The sequence below is a fragment of the Plectropomus leopardus genome, chromosome 2 (assembly GCF_008729295.1).
Source record: "Plectropomus leopardus isolate mb chromosome 2, YSFRI_Pleo_2.0, whole genome shotgun sequence".
Classification (NCBI taxonomy): domain Eukaryota; kingdom Metazoa; phylum Chordata; class Actinopteri; order Perciformes; family Serranidae; genus Plectropomus; species Plectropomus leopardus.
The window spans coordinates 20,710,539-20,731,346 of record NC_056464.1 but is presented as its reverse complement, the minus strand read 5'-3'; the positions used below and the strand labels follow the sequence as shown (position 1 = coordinate 20,731,346).

General features: G+C 38.7%; 1 protein-coding gene across 1 annotated transcript in view; it reads left to right on the top strand.

Moving 5' to 3' along the window:
• celsr2 (cadherin, EGF LAG seven-pass G-type receptor 2) overlaps positions 1–16,862 on the top strand; it is a 92,612-nt gene extending 75,750 nt beyond the window's left edge. Inside the window, 20 exon segments of the mRNA XM_042510454.1 lie at positions 1,811–1,994; positions 2,127–2,228; positions 2,383–2,477; positions 3,565–3,774; positions 3,996–4,179; positions 5,083–5,401; positions 6,172–6,339; positions 7,130–7,253; positions 7,350–7,550; positions 7,644–7,818; positions 8,430–8,542; positions 9,489–9,571; positions 10,101–10,227; positions 10,318–10,428; positions 12,029–12,159; positions 12,248–12,333; positions 12,420–12,584; positions 13,468–13,683; positions 13,909–14,131; positions 16,726–16,862. Of these exon segments, the coding sequence (XP_042366388.1) occupies positions 1,811–1,994; positions 2,127–2,228; positions 2,383–2,477; positions 3,565–3,774; positions 3,996–4,179; positions 5,083–5,401; positions 6,172–6,339; positions 7,130–7,253; positions 7,350–7,550; positions 7,644–7,818; positions 8,430–8,542; positions 9,489–9,571; positions 10,101–10,227; positions 10,318–10,428; positions 12,029–12,159; positions 12,248–12,333; positions 12,420–12,584; positions 13,468–13,683; positions 13,909–14,131; positions 16,726–16,747 (3,039 nt within the window). The 3' untranslated portion in view covers positions 16,748–16,862.
• The last annotated feature ends 3,946 nt before the right edge of the window (positions 16,863–20,808 follow it).

Sequence of the window (20,808 nt, the reverse complement as noted above, 5' to 3'; positions counted from 1 at the left end):
GAAACCTGAGGCGACATCACTTTTCTTGTGTTGCTTTCAGACCTTTTACAAGTATTAAACTTTTGAACCCTGAGCACACTGCTTTGATTTCTTTTGAAAACATGAGGAAAAGGCAAATAGCCACTTGGTCAGAATTTTTCCACAAATTGCAAGAAATCAGAAAATGTATTTCTAAAAAAGCTAGGGAAAATGTTTTAAGGAAAAAAAAGAGCTCGCGGAAGAAACTTTACAATTATGGTTAAGATTGTACTGGTTCTGTGAAAACTACTGAGAGCTCCATGATGGCTGCTTCCTGCATGAAGTTTAAGCTACTACATATGAAGACAGCTCCTAGAGGATTACTGGTATCCGTAAAGGTTGATTATGATATGGAGTTATTATATTTCTTCAGTTGACCATGTCTTAGGTTCTTCCGTGGCCAGTGCTATACACTAAGATTCATGAAAATTGAGCCAGTTATTTTCCATAATCCAGCTGATAAACTAATAAAATCAAAACATAACCTCCAGAGCAGAGGTAATAACATACAGTGCATGTTTATGATACATATTTAATTCTGCTCTCAAGTATAAAATGTAAATAATCAGTTCTCAATTCCCATCAAATTTTGTTCTCAGAATGAATAAACCACCAGTTTGACAGATTTTCCTTTGAGTGCGCAATTAAAAAAACATGATTTATGAAAATTTAAAAACTTTGAGAAATCTTATCAAAACAAGCAACATCAGTTTGACAGATATTCCCTGGCTTACCCACACACACACACACACACACACACACACACACACACACACACACACACCACACGATTAAGAAAAATGAATGAAAACAGAGATATCTGTTTCTGCAAGTTAACTCTTCATCTACTTTTCCTAGTTTCCGAGATGTAAATTCCTCTCTTCATTGCGTAAATATTATTTATCAGGTCAATCCTCTCCTCAGTCATTTGTTTATTCTATTTATTCAGTATTCAGTGTAATAGCAGCCATAATAGCTAGAAAAAAGAATATTTTGCACAACAGCAAAAGGTGTTACAGTTTTCATGTAATTCTCCAAGCTCATTTTAGATTTATGACAAACCAGTTTCCTTTGGTGTGTCTTGGCTTTGGTTTATCTTTGACTTTTGGGGCTCTTTGCAATTTTGAAACTATTCCAGACGCTTGATGTTTTTGACATCTTGTTTGCGTACCTATGAGTCTTTTACGTGTGGTCAAATTGCCCCGGCGTCAGTAGTTGACTGCCAGTGAATGACTTCAGATGAGTTACAATTGAGTCACAAAACTGTCACTATAACTAAGTTTAAATTTGTCTTTGTCTGAGCATAACTAAAATTAATTCATGTTGATGCATAATAGATAATCTCATAACTATTTTTTAATTTATGGGCTATTTGGGATTTTGGGGGGTAATTCTCTCATATATATAAATAAAAATAATTGAAACAATCAGAAACTGATATTTTCGTTCATTACCATGGCAAAGATTAAAGCTTTGAAGCATTCGGGTCAGCCCTATCTGTAAGCAACAGAATCTTACTTCCATTTTTGTACAAGTAATCTCAAAATGGTCCAATCAAAAACACACCTGTTCACAGTCTGTGTATTTTGGCGTCAAGACACATTTTCAGTCTGACCAAAAATTGAATGTAAATGACACGATCGTCTGGATGTTTTTAAATGAGCAGCTGCAGCCTGTCAAAGCTCTCAGGTTGAAATATGTGTGGATTTCTAAAAATGAAGGAGGCTGCTTTTGAAAAATTGATTTAAAAAAATGCTCATCAGCAACTTCCTCTCTTCAATCCCGTTTCCAGGACAACCACTACCGTCCTGAAGACAGCGACACCTGCCTGCTGTGCGACTGCTACCCGGTCGGCTCTTTCTCCAGAGCGTGTGACCGAGAGAGCGGCCAGTGTCAGTGTAAACCCGGAGTCATCGGACGCCAGTGTGACCGCTGCGACAACCCCTTTGCTGAGGTTTCACCTAACGGCTGTGAAGGTAGAATACATCACATTACTGTATCGCTCAATTTATAACCCCGGCTTCATTACAGCTACATTATATTTAATATTTTTTTCCATTTTTATCCTCCTCGTCTGTCTCCTCTCCTTCCTGCTTCTCCTCACTCAGTAATCTATGACAGCTGCCCTCAGGCCATCGAGGCTGGGATCTGGTGGCCCAGGACTAAGTTTGGTCTCCCTGCAGCAGTTCACTGTCCCAAGGGAACACTCGGTATGATGGCTTTTCAGGCAGCTCATCAAATTACCATATAATAATGGCAATATATGAAACTTGCCTCGAGCTTCTTTCTCTCAGCTGCAGTGGATCCCTCATCTCTGAAATGATAACTCTCTCTCTCTCGCTCTCTCTCTCTCCTCCTTCTCAGGCACAGCTATCCGCCACTGTGATGAGCACAAGGGCTGGCTGCCTCCCAATCTCTTCAACTGTACCTCTGTTACCTTCAGCAAGCTGAAAGCTCTGGTGTGTAGCCTCTCCCTCTGTCAAATTTAAAATTAAACCTGCTATACCCACAATAACATCTTTGTTAGTGTGGTTGTGGAGGCAGAAAATGAACTGAACAATGCTCTAAAAAAATGTTTATTTGGCATGCTGAATGTCCTGCAGTCATCTTGTTTTTACAGTATTCTTCAGATGAGTCCGTCTGGTTACCTCCGCCAAGGAGGTTTTCAGTTTGGTTTGTCTTGTCAGTGGGATAACAGAAAAACTACAGGTCCAATTTTCATGAAACTTGGTGAAAGGATGCACATTGAACTATGGAGAAACACTTGATACCAAAGATAATTTTGTTCACATAAAATAACTATGCAGTGACCGACAAAAAATGAATTGCAGTATTCGAAATGTGCTGGTTGAATATTACATGCAGAAATGCAACAAATTCTAACAAACTAGTTTTAACAAGTGTGTTGGTTTTTTTTTTTTTTTTTTTTAAAGCATTCATGATTTTTGTCAATATAATGCATTATCACTCTGCTGTGAAAATGGCATTACATTTAGTGACGAAGGTATTGTGACTTTTTTAAATTCAAAGTTTAAGATCTGAGATTTGAGTACAAAGACTTTAAGAATTGTCTTGTTCTTGACATTCAAAGCAATGACTTATTTCCACCTCTGCTGGTTTGTGTAGAAAGATTTTTTCTATAAGAACAATGTAATTTTACTTATATACACATTTCTTCCTCATGAAAACAGTTTTTCATAACAACTGTTATTACTCATGATGATGTTATTTCAGTCTAAGCATGTCATATTTATACATATGAACATGATAGAAAAGCTTTTTCTTGTTTTTAAAAAATGTATGTTAAGTTTGTGAAATTGAGGCTTCATTTAGGTACAAACAAATATTGACATAAATCTAACAGTCTTGGAAATAAATCCAGACATATATAGTGGTTGTTGATGCAGATTTGCATATCACAGAAAACTGAACTATTGGCCTTGGAGGATGTCTGCACTCTCGAGGGCCATTCTAGTTAAAAATATGTTTTGCTAATGAAGCATCAATAAATTACTAAATCTGTGTGTTTTCCTCTGCCTCCTCCAGTCTGAAAAGTTTTACCACAATGCATCTCTCCTGGACTCTGGACACGTTCAGCAGATGGCAGCCATGCTGGCCAACGCCACCTTGCACACAGAAAAATACTACGGCAGCGATGTGAAAGTAGCTTATCGGCTCACGCAGAGTCTGCTGCAGCACGAGAGCAACCAGCAGGGCTTCAACCTCACAGCCACACAGGACGTCCACTTCACTGAGGTGAACACCCACAGCTCTCCCGGAAACTTCACAACACAGCATGAAACTAAATCAAAACAAGAGATAGTTGCAGTTTTTGCAGTAAACAGAATTGGTGTGTAACAGGAAGTGTGGTGGCACTTCACAGCCTTTCATGCTGTATCTGCAGGGAATATATCACACTTCATTTCTCTCTCCGCTCTGGCATCCTGGCACACTGAACTCTTGCTGTTTTCTGACAGAATCTGGTCCGTGTGGGCAGCGCCATCCTGTCTCCAGACACACGCACACACTGGGAGCTGATCCAGCACTCTGAGGGCGGCACGGCAGCCCTACTGCGCCACTACGAGGAATACGCAAACACACTGGCACAGAACATGAGGAAGACCTATCTCAGCCCCTTCACCATCGTCACACCTCACATAGGTGAGCGTTTTATAGCAGGGAGCAAAACATGTGATGTTAAAGGCTGTAGAGCTTCTTTAGTGGGGAGCCATATGTTAATTAGTATTGGAGTGTAGTTTGAGATTTACAATACATATGTGTGTGCTTATGTTGATGTCAACTATTATATTTTAAAGACAAAAAGTCTGAATTCTCTGATTCCAGCTTCTTAAATGTGAATATATTCTGGTTTCTTTAGTCCTCTAAGACGGCAAACTGAATATCTTTGGGTTATGAGCCAAACAAGACGTGATAGAACTTTATCGTGGGCTTTGAGAAACGCTGATCGATATTTTTCACCTTTTACTGACCTTTTAGAGACCAAACAACTAATATTTAAATCCAGCAAATAATCGCCAGATTAATCGACAGTGACAACATCAGTGAAGACATAAAGGAACAGAAGACATAACAAATCCGAGCTCATAAAGCAAAAAAAATAAGAATAACAAATTAATGTATAAATTAAATCAAATATGAATTCTACCGAAGTGGAACAGCACAGTTTCGAGTTGAAAATATTAAGAATATTATTTCCCTATTTTGTATCCTTTTTTTTTAACGCAAATTAAAAAATTTAGTTCACACTTCACAAAAATCCCCCTCACAGTTTTTAGTCCTTGCGTCAGAGAATAAAAAGAGGAACTGTCTGTTAATTCAGCAAATCTGGGTTTGTCTAACTTTTCCAAAAGCAGAGAATAATCCTTATGGTACAGATCTGTACAGTTGCCACATAAAGCCCAGTGTGTAGAGCTAAAGCAAACAGTCATTTTCATTATTGATTTATTATTGATTTTTAAATTTTTCTTATTTTTTTTGGACTCAATATATAAAAGTCTCCATTTTCAGCAGCAGAACTCTCTGCCTGTGTGTCTTTCTCTGCAGTCATCTCTGTGGATCGTCTGAAGAAGATGAATTTTGCCGGGGCCAAACTCCCGCGGTACCAGTCCCTGAGGGGCCCTCGTCCTGCGGACCTGGAGACAGCCGTCACACTGCCCGATTCAGTCTTCCAGCCACCTGTGGAAACCAAGGGCCACAGACACCTGGATGTTTTCCCGGAGTCCACGCTGAAGAACCGCTCAGCTAACAGGAAGAGACGCCACCCTGAGGACAGCCAGCAGGACGCCATCGCCAGTGTGATCATCTTCCACAGCCTGGCCTCGCTGCTACCAGAGAGCTACGACCCCGACAAGAGAAGTCTGCGGTAGGAACAATAAACAACACTGTAACATCATGCACTGTGACCAGAAAAAAAGTCCTGAAAGATTTTCATCATGCAGCACAAGATATTTATTATCTTGGTGGATAATTTGTCTAAATCTTAAGACTTGTTTCCACAAGATTGAAAAAATTATGCACACAAGGTTAAAAACAAAAAACACAATTTGGGACTTCAGGGACTCCATAGAAAATCAAATACAATCATTTTTTTATTTAGATCTTTATATTGGAAAAATTCTTGCATTGATAATACAAAAATAGCTTTAAAATGATAAAACAGAGATGGGGGCATTATGTCACGTAGCAAAGTTGTGATTATACGGGGTGCATAAAAAGGTGGCCATCAGGACGAGGAAGAAGCCATCAGAAGAGTTTTAATTTGATTCACAGGATTTCCTTGAAAACTCTCTACAAGGTCCAAATGAAGAGATTTTTACTTATTCTCTTTAAAAATGTGAATGTTCACTTTGGTCATATTACATCCTGATTTTTTTTAACCCATCTAATTTTGCTGGTAGAGTTTTGTTTCAGTGAATGTCTTCTAATGAAAATAAATTGTCCTGTGAGGCTGAAAGTTGTAGTCATTGCATGGCTCATCTAGATTTTTTAGTTTTACATTAAGTTTTAAAGCGCGCATATGATATCCATAATATAATTTATTTTTAACGTAGAGAGTCACAGCATTAAAACTGTTGTTTCCTGAATTTATGCCTCCAATCACTGTTTTTTTTTCTTTTTTCTCGTTCACTTCAGGGTGCCAAAGCGTCCGGTCATTAACACGCCCGTGGTCAGTATCACAGTGCACGACAACGACGAGCTGCTGCAGCACACGCTGGACAAACCCATCACTGTGCAGTTCCGCCTGGTCACCACTGAGGAGCGCTCCAAACCCATCTGTGTCTTCTGGAACCACACCATACTGTGAGTACAACACACACACACACACACACACACACACACAGAGTTAATGATTAAACTAGCAGAGGTGGGAATAAGTCGCACATGTTTAAGTTACAAACAAGTCTTAAGTCTTAACCTTTGGTCCTAAGTTACTGTTGTGAGAATTAAGCGTGTCAAATCGGGTCTCTGCATTAAGTCCAGCAAGTCACAAGTCAAGTCATATGAAATTCTGATGATCTGGTGAAGCAGCCAGAATGCAAATAAGTTATGTGAAAAGACATATTTTTGTACCTTCCTTTTTAAGTTTGTAGTGACAGATAAGGTTGAATGTTGTGGTGGTTGAGCTGCAGACCTGGATACCACTGTTTTCTTCTTATTAGCTTCATCAACAACATAATAATTTAATTCAAATTGTATTATTTTGGGACTGGCCTCCATCAGCTGCCTTGTCAAAGCCTCTGCTGCTCTGCTGAGCCCTGGTAGGTTGCCAGGTTTGCTATTGCACAGGAAATCACCCAATTAACTATGTTTCAACCACAAAACGTAGCTTCTCAATATCTACAACAATGCAAGTATTTAATTTTAAAAAAGGTCAAGTCCTTTGAGCCATCTGCCTCAAGTCTAAGTCATGTCTTAAGTCATAAATACCAAGTCAAAGTCAAGTCGAGCCTTTAATCATGTTTCAAGTCCTGAAATTTGCAGCTTGAATCTGACTTGAGTCAAGTCATGTGACTCGAGTCCTCCACCTAAGGAAACTACAAAACTGACTCCAGCTGTGATATTCTAACATTGTCTTTGCGTTTCGGGTCAGTGCTGGGAATGGCGGCTGGTCAGCGAAGGGCTGCGAGGTGGTCTTCAGAAACAGCACCCACATCAGCTGTCAGTGTTATCACATGACCAGCTTCGCCGTACTCATGGACATCTCCAGGAGAGAGGTGAGCGACATTGAAGCATTTAAACTTCACAAAACCAACAATATCACATCTGTTCTCAAATAAACTTTTCTCTGCTCACCATGGCGTTTGTTTCAGAACGGAGAGATTCTGCCGATCAAAATTCTGACGTGGAGCACAGTGGGAGTGACGCTGAGCTTCCTCTTCCTCACCACGATCTTCCTCCTGTGCCTGAGAGCCATGTCGAGCAACAAGACGAGTATCATCAACAACGGCGGCGTCGCTCTCTTCCTCTCCGAGCTCATCTTCATCCTGGGCATCAACCAGGCAGACAACCCGGTAATCAGTTCAGTTTCCCATCTGTGTGACTTCATTAATAATGTTTCCTGTCATCTCTTCATGATTTAATCATCCCTCTTCTTTTCTCTGCAGTTTGTGTGCACAGTCATCGCCATCCTGCTGCACTTCTTCTATCTCTGCACGTTCTCCTGGCTCTTCCTGGAGGGGCTGCATGTCTACCGCATGATCAGTGAAGTGCGAGACATTAACTATGGACCCATGAGATTCTACTATCTGATTGGCTGGGGAGTGCCGGCCTTCATCACAGGTCTGAACCCTCATTATATCACCTAAAAGCACTAAAAATGCACCTGCTGTACAGAAAGAAGGCCCTACCTCGTAGTATCTTAAATCTCTAAAAGCAGCAGGCTACAACTTGATTTTCATCACTGTCCACCTCTTACAAAAATCAGCCTAGAGAGACATCAAATATATTAAAATGCAGAGAATGCTAGGTCCTTTTTGCCAACATTTTTATTTTATTAACTCAAAGCATTTTGCAAAAATTCTCTTAGAAATGCAGCTGCAGATATTGGACCAAAAAAAACGAAAAAAGGAAAAAAAATCAAAAAAGAAAATAAATGTTGAGTAAATAATAACAGGAATTTATGATGGTACAGTTGCATTATGACACATTAACATTCACTTTTTTGTTTCATTTCGTTTCATGAAAGACATTCCTGAGTGGTTGGTTGGTTTTCTTAAACTTATGTTTTTTTTCTTTAAAAATGCCATTTTACATCATCCGACTACTTCAGATGAACATCCTCCTCAGGACAGAGAAAGGTTTACATACTTGCAGAGAAGCTTTAAATACCGTAAATGTGCCTCAGCAGCGTTTGCTGATGTAACCGTCTGTCTCTCTGTGTCTGTCTGCAGGTCTGGCCGTGGGACTCGACCCTGAAGGTTATGGAAACCCAGACTTCTGTTGGCTGTCGATGTACGACACTCTGATCTGGAGCTTTGCTGGACCCATCGCCATGGTGGTGTCGGTGAGTTCCTGCAGATTCCTGAGATCAAGAAAGTTGTATTGTTATTTATGCGCATGACAACAGCAGTTTGTATTTGTGTTGTTCAGCAATTTAGTGTCTAAAGCAGAGATACTCAACTTGCTTTGCCTGTGGGCCACTTTCGCAAAATGACAGGAGACCAGGAGCCAGCCCCATACACATTTCTATGATTTTAGATAATTTCTTGGATTTCAGGACATTCCCAGGATTTCAGACATATATAGGATTTTAGGACATATCTTGGATCTTAGGACCGTTCTCTGATTTTAGGACATTTCACGAATCTTAGGATGTTTCTAGGATTTGAGGACATTTCTAGGATTTTGGTACATTTCTAGGACTTTGGGACATTTCTGTGACATTTCTTGGATTTTAGGACAATAGGGGCTTAGATTGATGGGACTTTTTTTTTAATAAACATGCTCTGTTTTGATGTTTTATGCATTCTGGCACCTTATGTATACTGAAAGTAGAGAAACACTTACCAGTGTGAATCACTTTATATTTTTTTTAGAAAATGCTTTGGGGGGCACCCAGCACCCTTTCAGGGCCCAGATTTGGCCTGTGGGCCTGAAGCTGAGTATCAATGGTTTAAAGGCTCACTGGTGCCCATACAAAAAACATCACTTAACCATATAAATATGTAATAAACCTTTAAATGCAGGAAATAAATCCATGTAAGTTTGTTTACACTTCATTGGTGTATTTGAATCTTCACAGTCCAACATGCTGAACTGTGACGATCTCATCAGAGCAGCACTACAGATGTTGAAATAAACACACCCTTCACCGTTCAGCAGAATTACTTTCAGTGACTGCGTGCATGCTTACTCGACAGTTACAATATCCTGACAGAGAGATTGATTTGTGTTTTGCTCTCACAAACTGTGCTGCCGTGTTTTGATTCGTGATGATTCTGTGTCCACAGATGAATGTCTTCCTGTACATCCTGTCGTCCAGAGCCTCCTGCTCACTGAGACATCACAGCATCGAGAAGAAAGGGCCTCGTGTGTGAGTGTCCCAAAGTTGTTGGGATTTTTTTCACGTAAAGTTTACATTCTCAAAGTCATTATTGTGAAATGCTTTTATTTGGGCTGCTTTGTCTATTCGTAAAAATTACCAGCCTGAAACTGCCAATTTTCCATTCAAAGCAGTAAAATGACCATTTAATGTATGGCAGTACTTGAATTCCCGTCAGCATTTAATACTAATTACAAACCATGCATCTGTTTTGAAAATGTTAGTGTCATAGGCACACAGTAACATGTTTACTACCTTTTGCCTTTTTTAAAAAATGTTTAACAACTCACAGCAACTACATGCATGTTTACATATAAAATGGCATTTCAGATTTACGACTTTGTTCGCTTCATGTTTGTGATCACAGCTCCTCATGAGACAATGTGCTACTCTGTTTCTAAATTTGCTGCCCTCCTGATGTTGGGTTCCGGTTGTTTACCATCAAACTCCATCTTCAGATTTATGAAAGCTTAGAAATTATCCTGACAGCTGCTCACTGTCTCCTCATGTGACTCTGCAGCTCAGGCCTGAAGACCGCAGGTGGCGTCCTCCTCCTGGTTTCAGTCACGTGTTTCCTTGCACTGCTTTCCGTCAACAGCGACATGATCATCTTCCACTACCTTTTTGCTGGGTTCAACTGTGTACAGGTGAGCCCTCCGTTTCCCTCTGAAACGGTTTGAATGGTTGATTTCTGTTTTTTTTTTTTTTTTACCTGACCCTCTTCTGTTCAACCACAGGGTCCCTTTGTGTTCTTCTTCCGCATTGTCTTCAATAAGGAGGCGAGGAATGCTATGAAGTACTGCTGCAGCCGCAAGCGTCCGGATCATATGATCAAATCCAAGGCCTCTGTGAGTCCGCTGCCACAAACACTGACATAATGCTCCATTCATTCAGATACTCTGAAAGATGTACAGCTCAGCATCAGTTACATGTTGGTAGCCAAAATTGTTACTATGGCATATGTTTTCAAAAATGTGAAACAAACAAATGTCAAGTTTATAGAAATGTGTGGAGATATATTTGATTTCCACCTTCAAGGATAAGGCTGTAGATATTCTATATTTTTCTAATTGTTAACGAATCCCAAAATCAACAATGAAGCAGTCTCTCTCTCCCTTTGTGTAGCCAAAGCCTGAAATATGTTATTTCGCTGTGCCACAGAGCTCTACTGTAGGCCAAAAACTATAACAAAACACATCAATGAGTCACTCTGTTCCACTGGATGACATGTTGGAAATAATTACTAATGCATTAATTTGCTGCTCAAAATAGTCCCCAACAAAACGCTCCACTTACTCTGTTTGAGGAACATTTGCTAATAAAAAGTGAATATCCAGCTAATTTGGGAAATAACTGAGCCTTTAAAAAAGACATTTAAAAAGTTTATATTTGTGGTCTGTTTTTAACAAATTACGATATGGATACATTATATTTCTTTAGTTTTAGTTGAAATAAAGACTGCAAATGGAGGGCTTGCAATTGAGCCCAAAGGAGTCGATCAGATGTCTGTGCTCTGATTAGCGACTCAAAACCTGGCACTTTTTAAATTTTTGATCTGGTTTTGTTTAGGGGAATTTAAACCATCAGAATAGATTGTTAAAAACTAGTGATTAAATTTGATAATTAGGTGTTTGTTTGCTAAAAAAAAAATACAGCTTTTCTATGTTTTCTTTAGGCTGAGTGGTTGGTTTTGGTGTTTACATGGGATTTGTTTACAAAACAAAAAATATGGAATAAGACCAATCATTTCCTTTAAAGGAATACTTGCCCACAAAATGATCATGTGTATGTCACTTACTCACTGCATTTTACCTTTAATTTCTGAAGAAAACTTTTTTTTTTGTGCATTTTTCCACGGTAGCCAAAGAACTCCAAAAACAACTTAAAAACATCCATTTACAAACTCTCACACAACTCATGCAGCTTAATCCAAGTCTGATTTATTTAGTTTAAGCTCAGTTCTTCTCAACCACATGCATTTTTGCTAAATGCTTAATATTTAAAACACACACATTCCATATAAACAGTCTCAGCTGGAGATCAATAGTGCGCCTCTACAACTTTTGGGACGCACAGACTTGCCCAGGTTTAAGTGAAAATGCATGTGTTTGGAACATACTGAGTATATATCACTGCATAACCACTATATCACTGGATAAATTAGACTTGGATTATACGGCATGAGTTGTGTGATGGTTTGTAAACGGATGATTTAATACAGTTTTGCTGTTGTAAAACGTAGTCCCTTTTTACTCCAACTCGTGTAGACTGTTCTGGATTCTGTGTTCACCCCGAGGGCGCTCGTTTGTTAATGAGATATTAATTTAAACATTATACTCAAAGTGTATATTTTAACAGCAGCTCAACTGCACAAGATCACAGGAACAGCCTTATCCTTATTGTTTGATTATTGAAGTACTCCTTATCCTTTCGTCTCCGTATTTTCAGGGCTACAAATGCAACACAAATTACATGGACGGCAGGTTGTACCACCTTCCCTTTGGAGATTCCAGTGTGTCTCTGAACGGCACTATGCAGAGCGGCAAGAGCCAGCAGAGCTACGTCCCGTTTGTCCTCAGGTAAGGAAACAATACAAATATTAATATGCAGGATTAACCGACAGAGCGTCAGAAGGCGGCTGTACACTGACCTCGTTTATCTTTTCAGGGACGATGGGCTGAGCAACAGTCAGGCGCACATCGCTCTGAACGACCATGCATCACTCTTTCATGAAACTAAAGAACATCTGGATGGTATTGCTCTTTTTCAGTATCTCTTATTAGTTAACCGGCGGTGATCAGTCGGACTAAATTAACTTCTTATCTGCGTCTGTATGCAGATCGTGACAGCGACTCAGACAGCGACCTGTCTTTAGAGGACGACCAGAGCGGCTCCTACGCCTCCACACACTCCTCTGACAGTGAGGATGAGGAGGGTCCACTCCCCCCAGAGGAATGCTGGGAAAACCTGGCATCTAATGGGGCTAAAAGACCACAACCACACGGTACAGACGCTCATCTGAACACAGTCACACTCTGTGCCTCTGTCAACACTTCCTGCTCGTCTGAAGGGTTTTCTAAAATCCTCAAAGACTTTTCAAACCACTTTGATGAAAAAACACTTGCGACACTTTTTCAAACCAAGATCAGAGATAGCAGTAGTGATATACACCCTAGCTCAAATATAATTTTTAAATCTTATTATAAGCCTTATTGTTATGTATTGATGTTTTTCTCCAATATTGAGTATTTTTATACAAAATCATGTGTATTGTGTTGCTTTTGTTACACAAAACAAGCAAAGATGTATGTCATTTCCGGCTTCCTGGATAGGAAATACTTTTTTTATTCATTTTATTATAAAACAGAATATTTTGGTGATCCAGACAGTTTGAAGTCCTTCATTGTCAGAACAGCAGTAAGTATTGTTAAACCACAGTTTTTTTTAAAGATCAGTGGGCACTGGACAATTCAACACTTGCTGAGACTCAAGATCCGCAAACTTTGAAAATTTAAATTAATGACTAAATATACATTCACATTGATATTCCACTTTCATTCTAAATATGAGAATATTCCTTATTTAATATGGGTCATGTAAACAACATATTACATTTGGATATTCTGTATCACGACTTTTTTGAGAATGTAGCATTTTCAGATTAAGATGTGTGGTATATGCAGGGTTTTAGGACTACAAGTTAACAAGTTGACAGTGCTGTATGTTTTTTACACCACATGTGCATTGACACACTAGTCTTGAATGAAGCCATCTGATCCATCTCTTTAGGTCCATCCCATATAAAACAGTTTGTGTTTAGTACTTCATTATAAGTGAATTAAATTCACTTCATTAAATTTCATTGTTTCTTTATTTCTGTTTTTCAGACAACAGTTTGAGTAAGATGTACTGGCCTGGAGATTACGCAGCAGCAATGGGTGACAGCGAGCTCACAGGTACAGACAGAATAAAGCTGGACACTGTGGCCAATCCAGAGCCAAGCGTCAGCCGGGACACCCGGACAATATCGGACGACCGAATGCAGGACAGCACAACAATGCTGCTGCCCAGTCTGCCAAACCTCTACGCCCACCCTCACAAAGGTAAAGTTCACCTAGTGCAAACACCTGTACAAGTTGAGAAATTTTTATATGTCATAGTTTTCAGTGCAATCAAAGTTTTTTTTTTAAATTAAACTTCTTCATGTTTTACCAAGACAATGACACATATGAAACTACAAAAAAAACCACTATAAAATTCAGTTTTAAGCATAATATTCTCAGAACGTGTATCGTTATGTCACCAGATCTTGTTTTTATCCTCTGCAGGGATCCTAAAAAAGAAGCAGCTTTCTCCTATTGTAGAGAGGAATGGTCTCAACCGCATCCACAACGAACTCTGTGAAAACGCCCCCGGCTCGGCGTCTCCGCTGGGCTCCTCCTCCAGTGACGGTCGAGCCAGACCAGCTAAACCCAGTGTGCCAGATCAGCTGAACGGTGTCGCCATGAGTATCAAGGCAGGCACAGTGGACGGTGACTCGTCGGGATCAGAGTGAGTATTTACACAAGCACAGACCTTTTGAGCAGGAGAAAGCTAAAGATGCAATATCAGATACTAAAAAAAAGGAAATGAGTCATTTTCTACCTGTAAACGTGTCCAGTGTTGTGTCACTGTGTGTCACTGAAGTCATTCACTGTTTCGTTCTATGTCTGCGTCAGACTACGATCTGTGCCGTCGACCTCAGTGATTGTTTTCATTGCTCAAAGTTTGTCTCATTTCCACCTAATTACCTTAAATGTTAATGTTAAACCAAATGAAGACAGCACCTCCTGCTTGATCGCCCAAAGTGTGAAAGTCAGTGTGGAGGGATCCTAAACTATTCTAATGACAGTTTGACCCTAACCCTAACCCCTGCACCCAAAACAATAACTCAAGAAAAGTTCTGAATGTCAAAGGGACATGAAGGGTTATTTTTTAAGAGTAAAACATGCAATATTGATTACAAGAACAGCTGTTATAGCCATCCATCTAAATCTGATCCGTTTTATACTCACTGCTTATGAGGCACAAAGATGTTTCAGCTCCAGCTTTTTATCATCATTTCAAGGCTGTTGAGTAATTGATGCATATCAAATTGCCCTTGTTCGGAGTAAAATAAAGAACAAATTAGCACTGAATGAACTTAAAACTGCAGATGCATGTCCAATATGAAGCACTATGAAATTTAAGCTTAGATACTATATTAACTAATGCAGAGAGTATAAAGTGGGCACAGACTTCCTGAAGACACAGGGTGCTTTTCACTATGCTAACGTATGCTTCCTCATGTCCTCTCTCCTCCTGTGACCCTGAAATCGTTCCACCTCTGTCATCATAGAGGACATGTGGCAAAATGACAAATGATGCTTAAGACTGACAATGTACAACGCTGTCAGGGAAAGTTTTCCTTTAGGGCTTCCTGCCAGAAAAGCATTGCTTGGTTATCAGAAAACTTAAGTATTTTTTTAACCTGGTCCCTATTTTCCGGTGATTTTGTGCGTAGTGAATAGGGAACTTCTAAAATTGGTCTCAGTTGTGTTCTAAGAATGAGTCTCGTTCAGAAATCTCACAAGGGATAATTGGGTGCTAGAAAAACAATGCTGGAAACGTTAGTTGAAAGGAGTGCCGGGAAGCGTTTGGTGTGTTGGAGTACAGAAGGTGTAGCTTAGTGTTATCCAAATTATGAAAAAAAAAGAATGTCACAGTATAGTATCTAAAAAAGTCATGAAAAATGTCATAGTATGTTGTCAAAATGCCATAAAAAAGTCAGATTATTATGTTGTCAAAACATGAAAAAATGTTGTAGTATAGTGTTTAAAAAAAAATGGTAAAAGATGGCATAGAATGATATCTCCTTAAAACATAAAGAAATGTCATAGTATAGTATGTCATTAAAACTTTATAAAAAACCTTACAGGACAGTATTTCATCAGAACATCATAAAAACAACTTTGGTATACATAGTGTGTTGTCAAAACATTAAAAATGTTATAGTATAGTATGTCAATTATGACATCATAACAAATGTCATGGTACAGTATGTTGTCAAATCATTATAAAAGGGTGTTATTACAGTATGATGCAAAACATCATTACAAAAAACAAGATCATAGTACAGTATGTCAAGATGTCATAAAAAAATCTCATAGTATAGTATGTCGTCAAAACGTCATAAAATATGAGAAATTATAGTTTGTCTTCAAAACATGGTATAGTAAAGTATGTCATCAAAACATCATACACAATAGTATAATAAAGTACGTCATCAAAATGTCAAGAAAAAAGTTATAACATAGTATGTCATAGTATAGATTGACATTAAAACTTAATTAAAAACGGTGCGTTATGTTGTTAAAATATGATTTAAAAAATTACCATATAATATGGCCTATAAACTTCATTAAAAGTGGTATAGTATAGTATAGTATGTTGTTAAAAAGTAATAAAAAATATCATAGAATAGTATGCCCTCAAAACATACCTTGTTTATTAAGGCATCAAAACGTTGAAAAAAAAATGTCGTAGGGTAGTACGTTGTCAAAACGTTATGAAAAATGTCAGAATAGCATATCGTCAAAAAGTCATTAGAAATGGCAAAGCACAGATTGTCTGCCTCTACAGGTTCTTGTCTAGTTAAGACATAAATGTGCATTTATGTATTTACATGCGTGTTAAAGTCATATATATATATTTACACACATACACTATTTTAAAGGCACATATATGCTCACTTCAAATACAGCAGGTCGTTTTTACAATAAAAATATTATCTGTAGTTTACTAATCAACCTTTTTTGCCCCTTCTCTCTTTCCAAAAATCATAGATTTTTATTCTTTAATTTTATCCCATGAAGCTCTGATCCTCATTCAAAACAATCAGGATCACTGTCTTCAGATTGGTGCATCATTTTAGCATCTCTCACCCCTCAGTGTGCATGTGTGACACATGAAGGTGTGTCCCATTGCCTCACATGTATTTTTTTTTTCTTTTTGTGCTCTTTCTTGTGTTGTGCTGCATTCATCTCCCTCCATACTGAATCCAACCTCCTCCTCCTCCATGTCATTGTCCTCCTCCTCCACCATGTACCACCCTGTTTTCCCAGCAGCCACTGCAACACCTCCATGTGACTGCGCTGACGGAGGGGTGTGTCTTTGCAGGTCATAGAGCCTCCTTCCTCAACACTGACTGCAAACAGGGAGCACCGGACTTCTCCTTAAAATACAAATGTGGAAAAAAAGAAGGAATTAGCCCTCGTCATCATGATTCTCTGAAGGAGTGTGTTCTTGTATGTGTGTAATGCACTGAGTGTGTGTGTGTGTGTGTGTGTGTGTGTGTGTGTGTGTGTGTGTGTGTTTGTGTGTGTGTGTGAGAGTGTGAGAGAGAGTGTTTGAGTGAGTGAGTGAGTGAGTGAGAGAGAGTTAATACATGTGTGCCAAACCTCAGGTGTCACTGCACTGGCCCAGGCTCATGCACACTGACAGATTGAGTCTCACTCTCCCTTTAAAGAAATCATTTTGTTTACATACTTGAAGCAATGCACTTTTTTTAATTTACTGCCCACATTTGTTGGCAGATTCTTTTATTTTATTTTTTTGTCCTAGGATATATTTTGCTTTGAAGACTGTAGAACATTAAGGAGGTCATGTTTGTTTTGGGTGGTTCATTTGATCATAGACTTGCAAACATTCAGGGAAATTCCTTTTTTATGCATTGACTACTTTGTGACATCTTCCTGGTTTGCTTGCTTATGTTAATGTTGGTCTTTGTGCCAGTCTGAGTTTGTTTAAGAGGCCAGACTCAGGATTTTGAGTTACTTTACACACCTGAAATGTCCAAGAGGCACAGAGCAGTCGAGTGCTAGCTCTTCATGGATTTCTGAACTTGAATACGAGTAGGAAAGAATCGCTGCCTGATAATGCTCCATATAAGCTATTACTCATCAATGAAAGATGTTTCCAGAGGCAACATGGACTGATGGCCTTCTCAGCCTCAGAGGGAGAAAACCTGCATGTGCAGAACTACAAAGGACTCCAATGAGTTTTATACATCTTTTTTTTTTTTTTTTTGTAAATCACAGAGCACATTTTTTATGGACATCAAAAGCGCTCTTGTTTTTCATTGTTTTATCTGGAGGGATGAACGCATTCATTCGAGGTCAGTAACTAAACAGCTGTATTTTATAGATTAGCTACGGAGCTTTTGTTAATTGTAAAATAATGCAAAATTGTGCTGTAATACTATTTGAGCTGTAATCCATTTTTACTGTACAGAGTGGCCTGTAAATGAATCGGGGACAAATCTTTTAAATGTAAATGTAAGTAAATATGTAAAACATCCGTCACACACTCAGAACTGTTTTTAGGAGTCACTCTTGATTCTTTGAAGGAAATATCTTTTATGTTAGTAACTACTTTAAGTCAATTTGATGTGATATTTGTGGATGCCATTTTTCCAACAGTGTGATTTCAATGTATAGATTTCATGCCATAAGAATCAACACTACCAGTTCAATCATATCAACTCTGGTATCCCAATAGAGAATTGTCTGGTTTACTCTGCCACTTCATGTTTATACTGATTAAACTATTTTCTACCATTTCCATCATACCTCATATTTTTGAAGTGCAAAGTCAACTACCTTTTTGCAGGATAATGAAAAAAAATGCATTGAAAAAACAAATTCATTGTTTATTATGTCATCCAAAAAAGCATAAAAAAGTCATAGTATGTCGAAGAAAAATGTCCAAACAACATCTGAAAACCACATATTATAGCATGTCCAGACACGTCATGGTATTGTGTCTCGAGAAAAAATTAAAAATACAATAATATAGCAATCTCCCTAAAATAGTGTGCTGAGACACGCCATAGTATAGAATGTTGCAAAAACGGCGAAAAACACCATAAGATAGCATGTTGAAGTATGGCGAAAAATTTAAAAAATATGGCCTGTCCCAAAAACAGCTGAAAACTACATGAAATATCATTTTTCATCATGTTACATTTCAGTATTTTTGGCAGTTTTTGCAACATTCTATGCTATGGCATGTCTAAGAACGCTATTTTATCCTGTTTTGAGGTGTTTTCAGCTGTTTTTGGACATGTCATTTTGTGACAATTTTGCCATACTATAGCCTTGCTTTTTTGGTCATATTTTCAACATGCTATATTATTTTGTTTGGGCCATTTTTTCAGGTTTGATTGCTATGGCGTGTCCCAGCACGCTATTTCATGCGGTTTTGAGGTGTTTTAAGCTGTTTTTGGGACATGTCAAATTTTGACAGCTTTTGATTAGAGCTGGATCAGGCTGCTTGGACCAGCCCCTAGTTAGGCTGACATAGGTTTAATCTGCCCGGGGGACTTTCTATGATACACTGAGCTCCTTTTCCTTTTCTTACTCCCTCCATCTGAAAACACTTATGTCTGTTGACTGCATTACACTTGGCGCTGATGACCCCAAAGATGTGCTAGTCTTCACTGCTCTCTGGCCTTTACAATTAAGTCATAATTTCTGATTAGTGACCCGAGGTTCTTCATTGAATGCTTATCATTTTCTGGAGCACAAGTTTCTTGTGGTTTAGTTGAACTGCACAGCGCTAACTCCATTGCCTCTCCGGAGCATTCCTGCTGCCTTGTTTCCTAGTTTTCCAGGATCCTGGCTGCAATCTTAGCTGTGCCTGATCAAGGTAATAGCTGTGCTGGTGCTGTGACCCTGCCTTTGGTCCCTGGCTCGCCCTGACTGTGGTCTTGGTCCTGGTTTTGCTGATGCCATGATTGTGCTTTACGCAACCCTCTACTGCCATTATTACAAGCCACACCTCCACTGTCAATATACACATCAGACTCTTATCAACACCCACAATATTATCATAGAGTGCGTCTAGTATTTTTACACCTATCATTGTAATATGACATGCGTCTTTTCATTATTACTATGCATCTCTCCCCCTCTCTCGTTCTCTTTCCTTTTTGCCATGATTGTATTTCATTTGTTTTTTACGACAACTATTACGCGTCTGTCTGTCCTGGAAGAAAGATCCCTCATCATCCTCTGCCGCTCTTCCTGAGGTTTCTTCCTCTTTTTTTCCCCCCGTTACTGAGGTTTTTACTCAGGAGTTTTTCCTGTGGTGATGGGAGGGTCTAAGGGCAGAGGGATGTCGTACGCTGTAAAGCCCTCTAAGGCAAACCGTGTTTTGTGATAATGGGCTCTGTGAATAAAACAGACTTGACTCCTTGGTAGTTTTTTCAACATACGAAATCATGGTGTTTTTGGCTGTTTTTGTAACATTCTATGCTATGGCGTGTCTCAGCATGGTATTTTATGTTGTTTAAGGTGTTTTCAGATGTTTTTGGGATGTGTCATATTTGGACATTTTTAGCCGAACTAAAGCCTTGCCTTTTTGGTCATATTTTCAACATGCTAAATCATGGTGTTTTTGGCCGTTTTTTTTCCAACATTCTATAATTTGATGCGTCTTAGGTATGATTTGATGCTGTTTTGAGGTGTTCTTAGCTGTTTTTGGGACATTTCATATTTTGACATTTTTGGCCATATTTGCAAATTTTAATGCTATGGCATGTCCCAGCACGCTGTTTCATGCTGTTTTGAGGTGTTTTCAGCTGGATTTCAGATTAGTCAAATGGTGAAATTTTTGCCATACTATAACCTTGCTTTATATCTCATTTTTACGACATGCTATATTATTCTGTTTTGGGCCGTTTTTGTATGTTTGATTGTTATGGTGTGTCTCACCACACTATTTTATGCAGTTTTCAGGTGTTTTCAGGTGGTTTTAAAATATGTCAAATTTTGACATTTTTGCCATATTATAGCCTTGCCTTTTTGGTCATTTTTTTGGCATACTATTTCATGGTGCTTTCGGCCGTTTTTAGACGTTTGATTGCTATGGCATGTCTGAGCATGATATTTTATACAGGTTTGAAGTGTTTTCAGCTGTTTTTGGGACATGTCAAATTTTTAAATTTTTGCATTGCCTTTTTGGTCAGTTTTTGAACATGCTTTATTATTGTATTTTGGGTTGTTTTTGTATGTTTTAATGCTATAGCGTGTCTCAGCACGCTATTTCATGGGGTTTTGAGGTGTTTTCAGCTGGTTTTAAAACATGTCAAATTTTGACATTTTTGCCATACTATAGCCTTGCTTTTTTGGTCATTTTTTCAACATGCT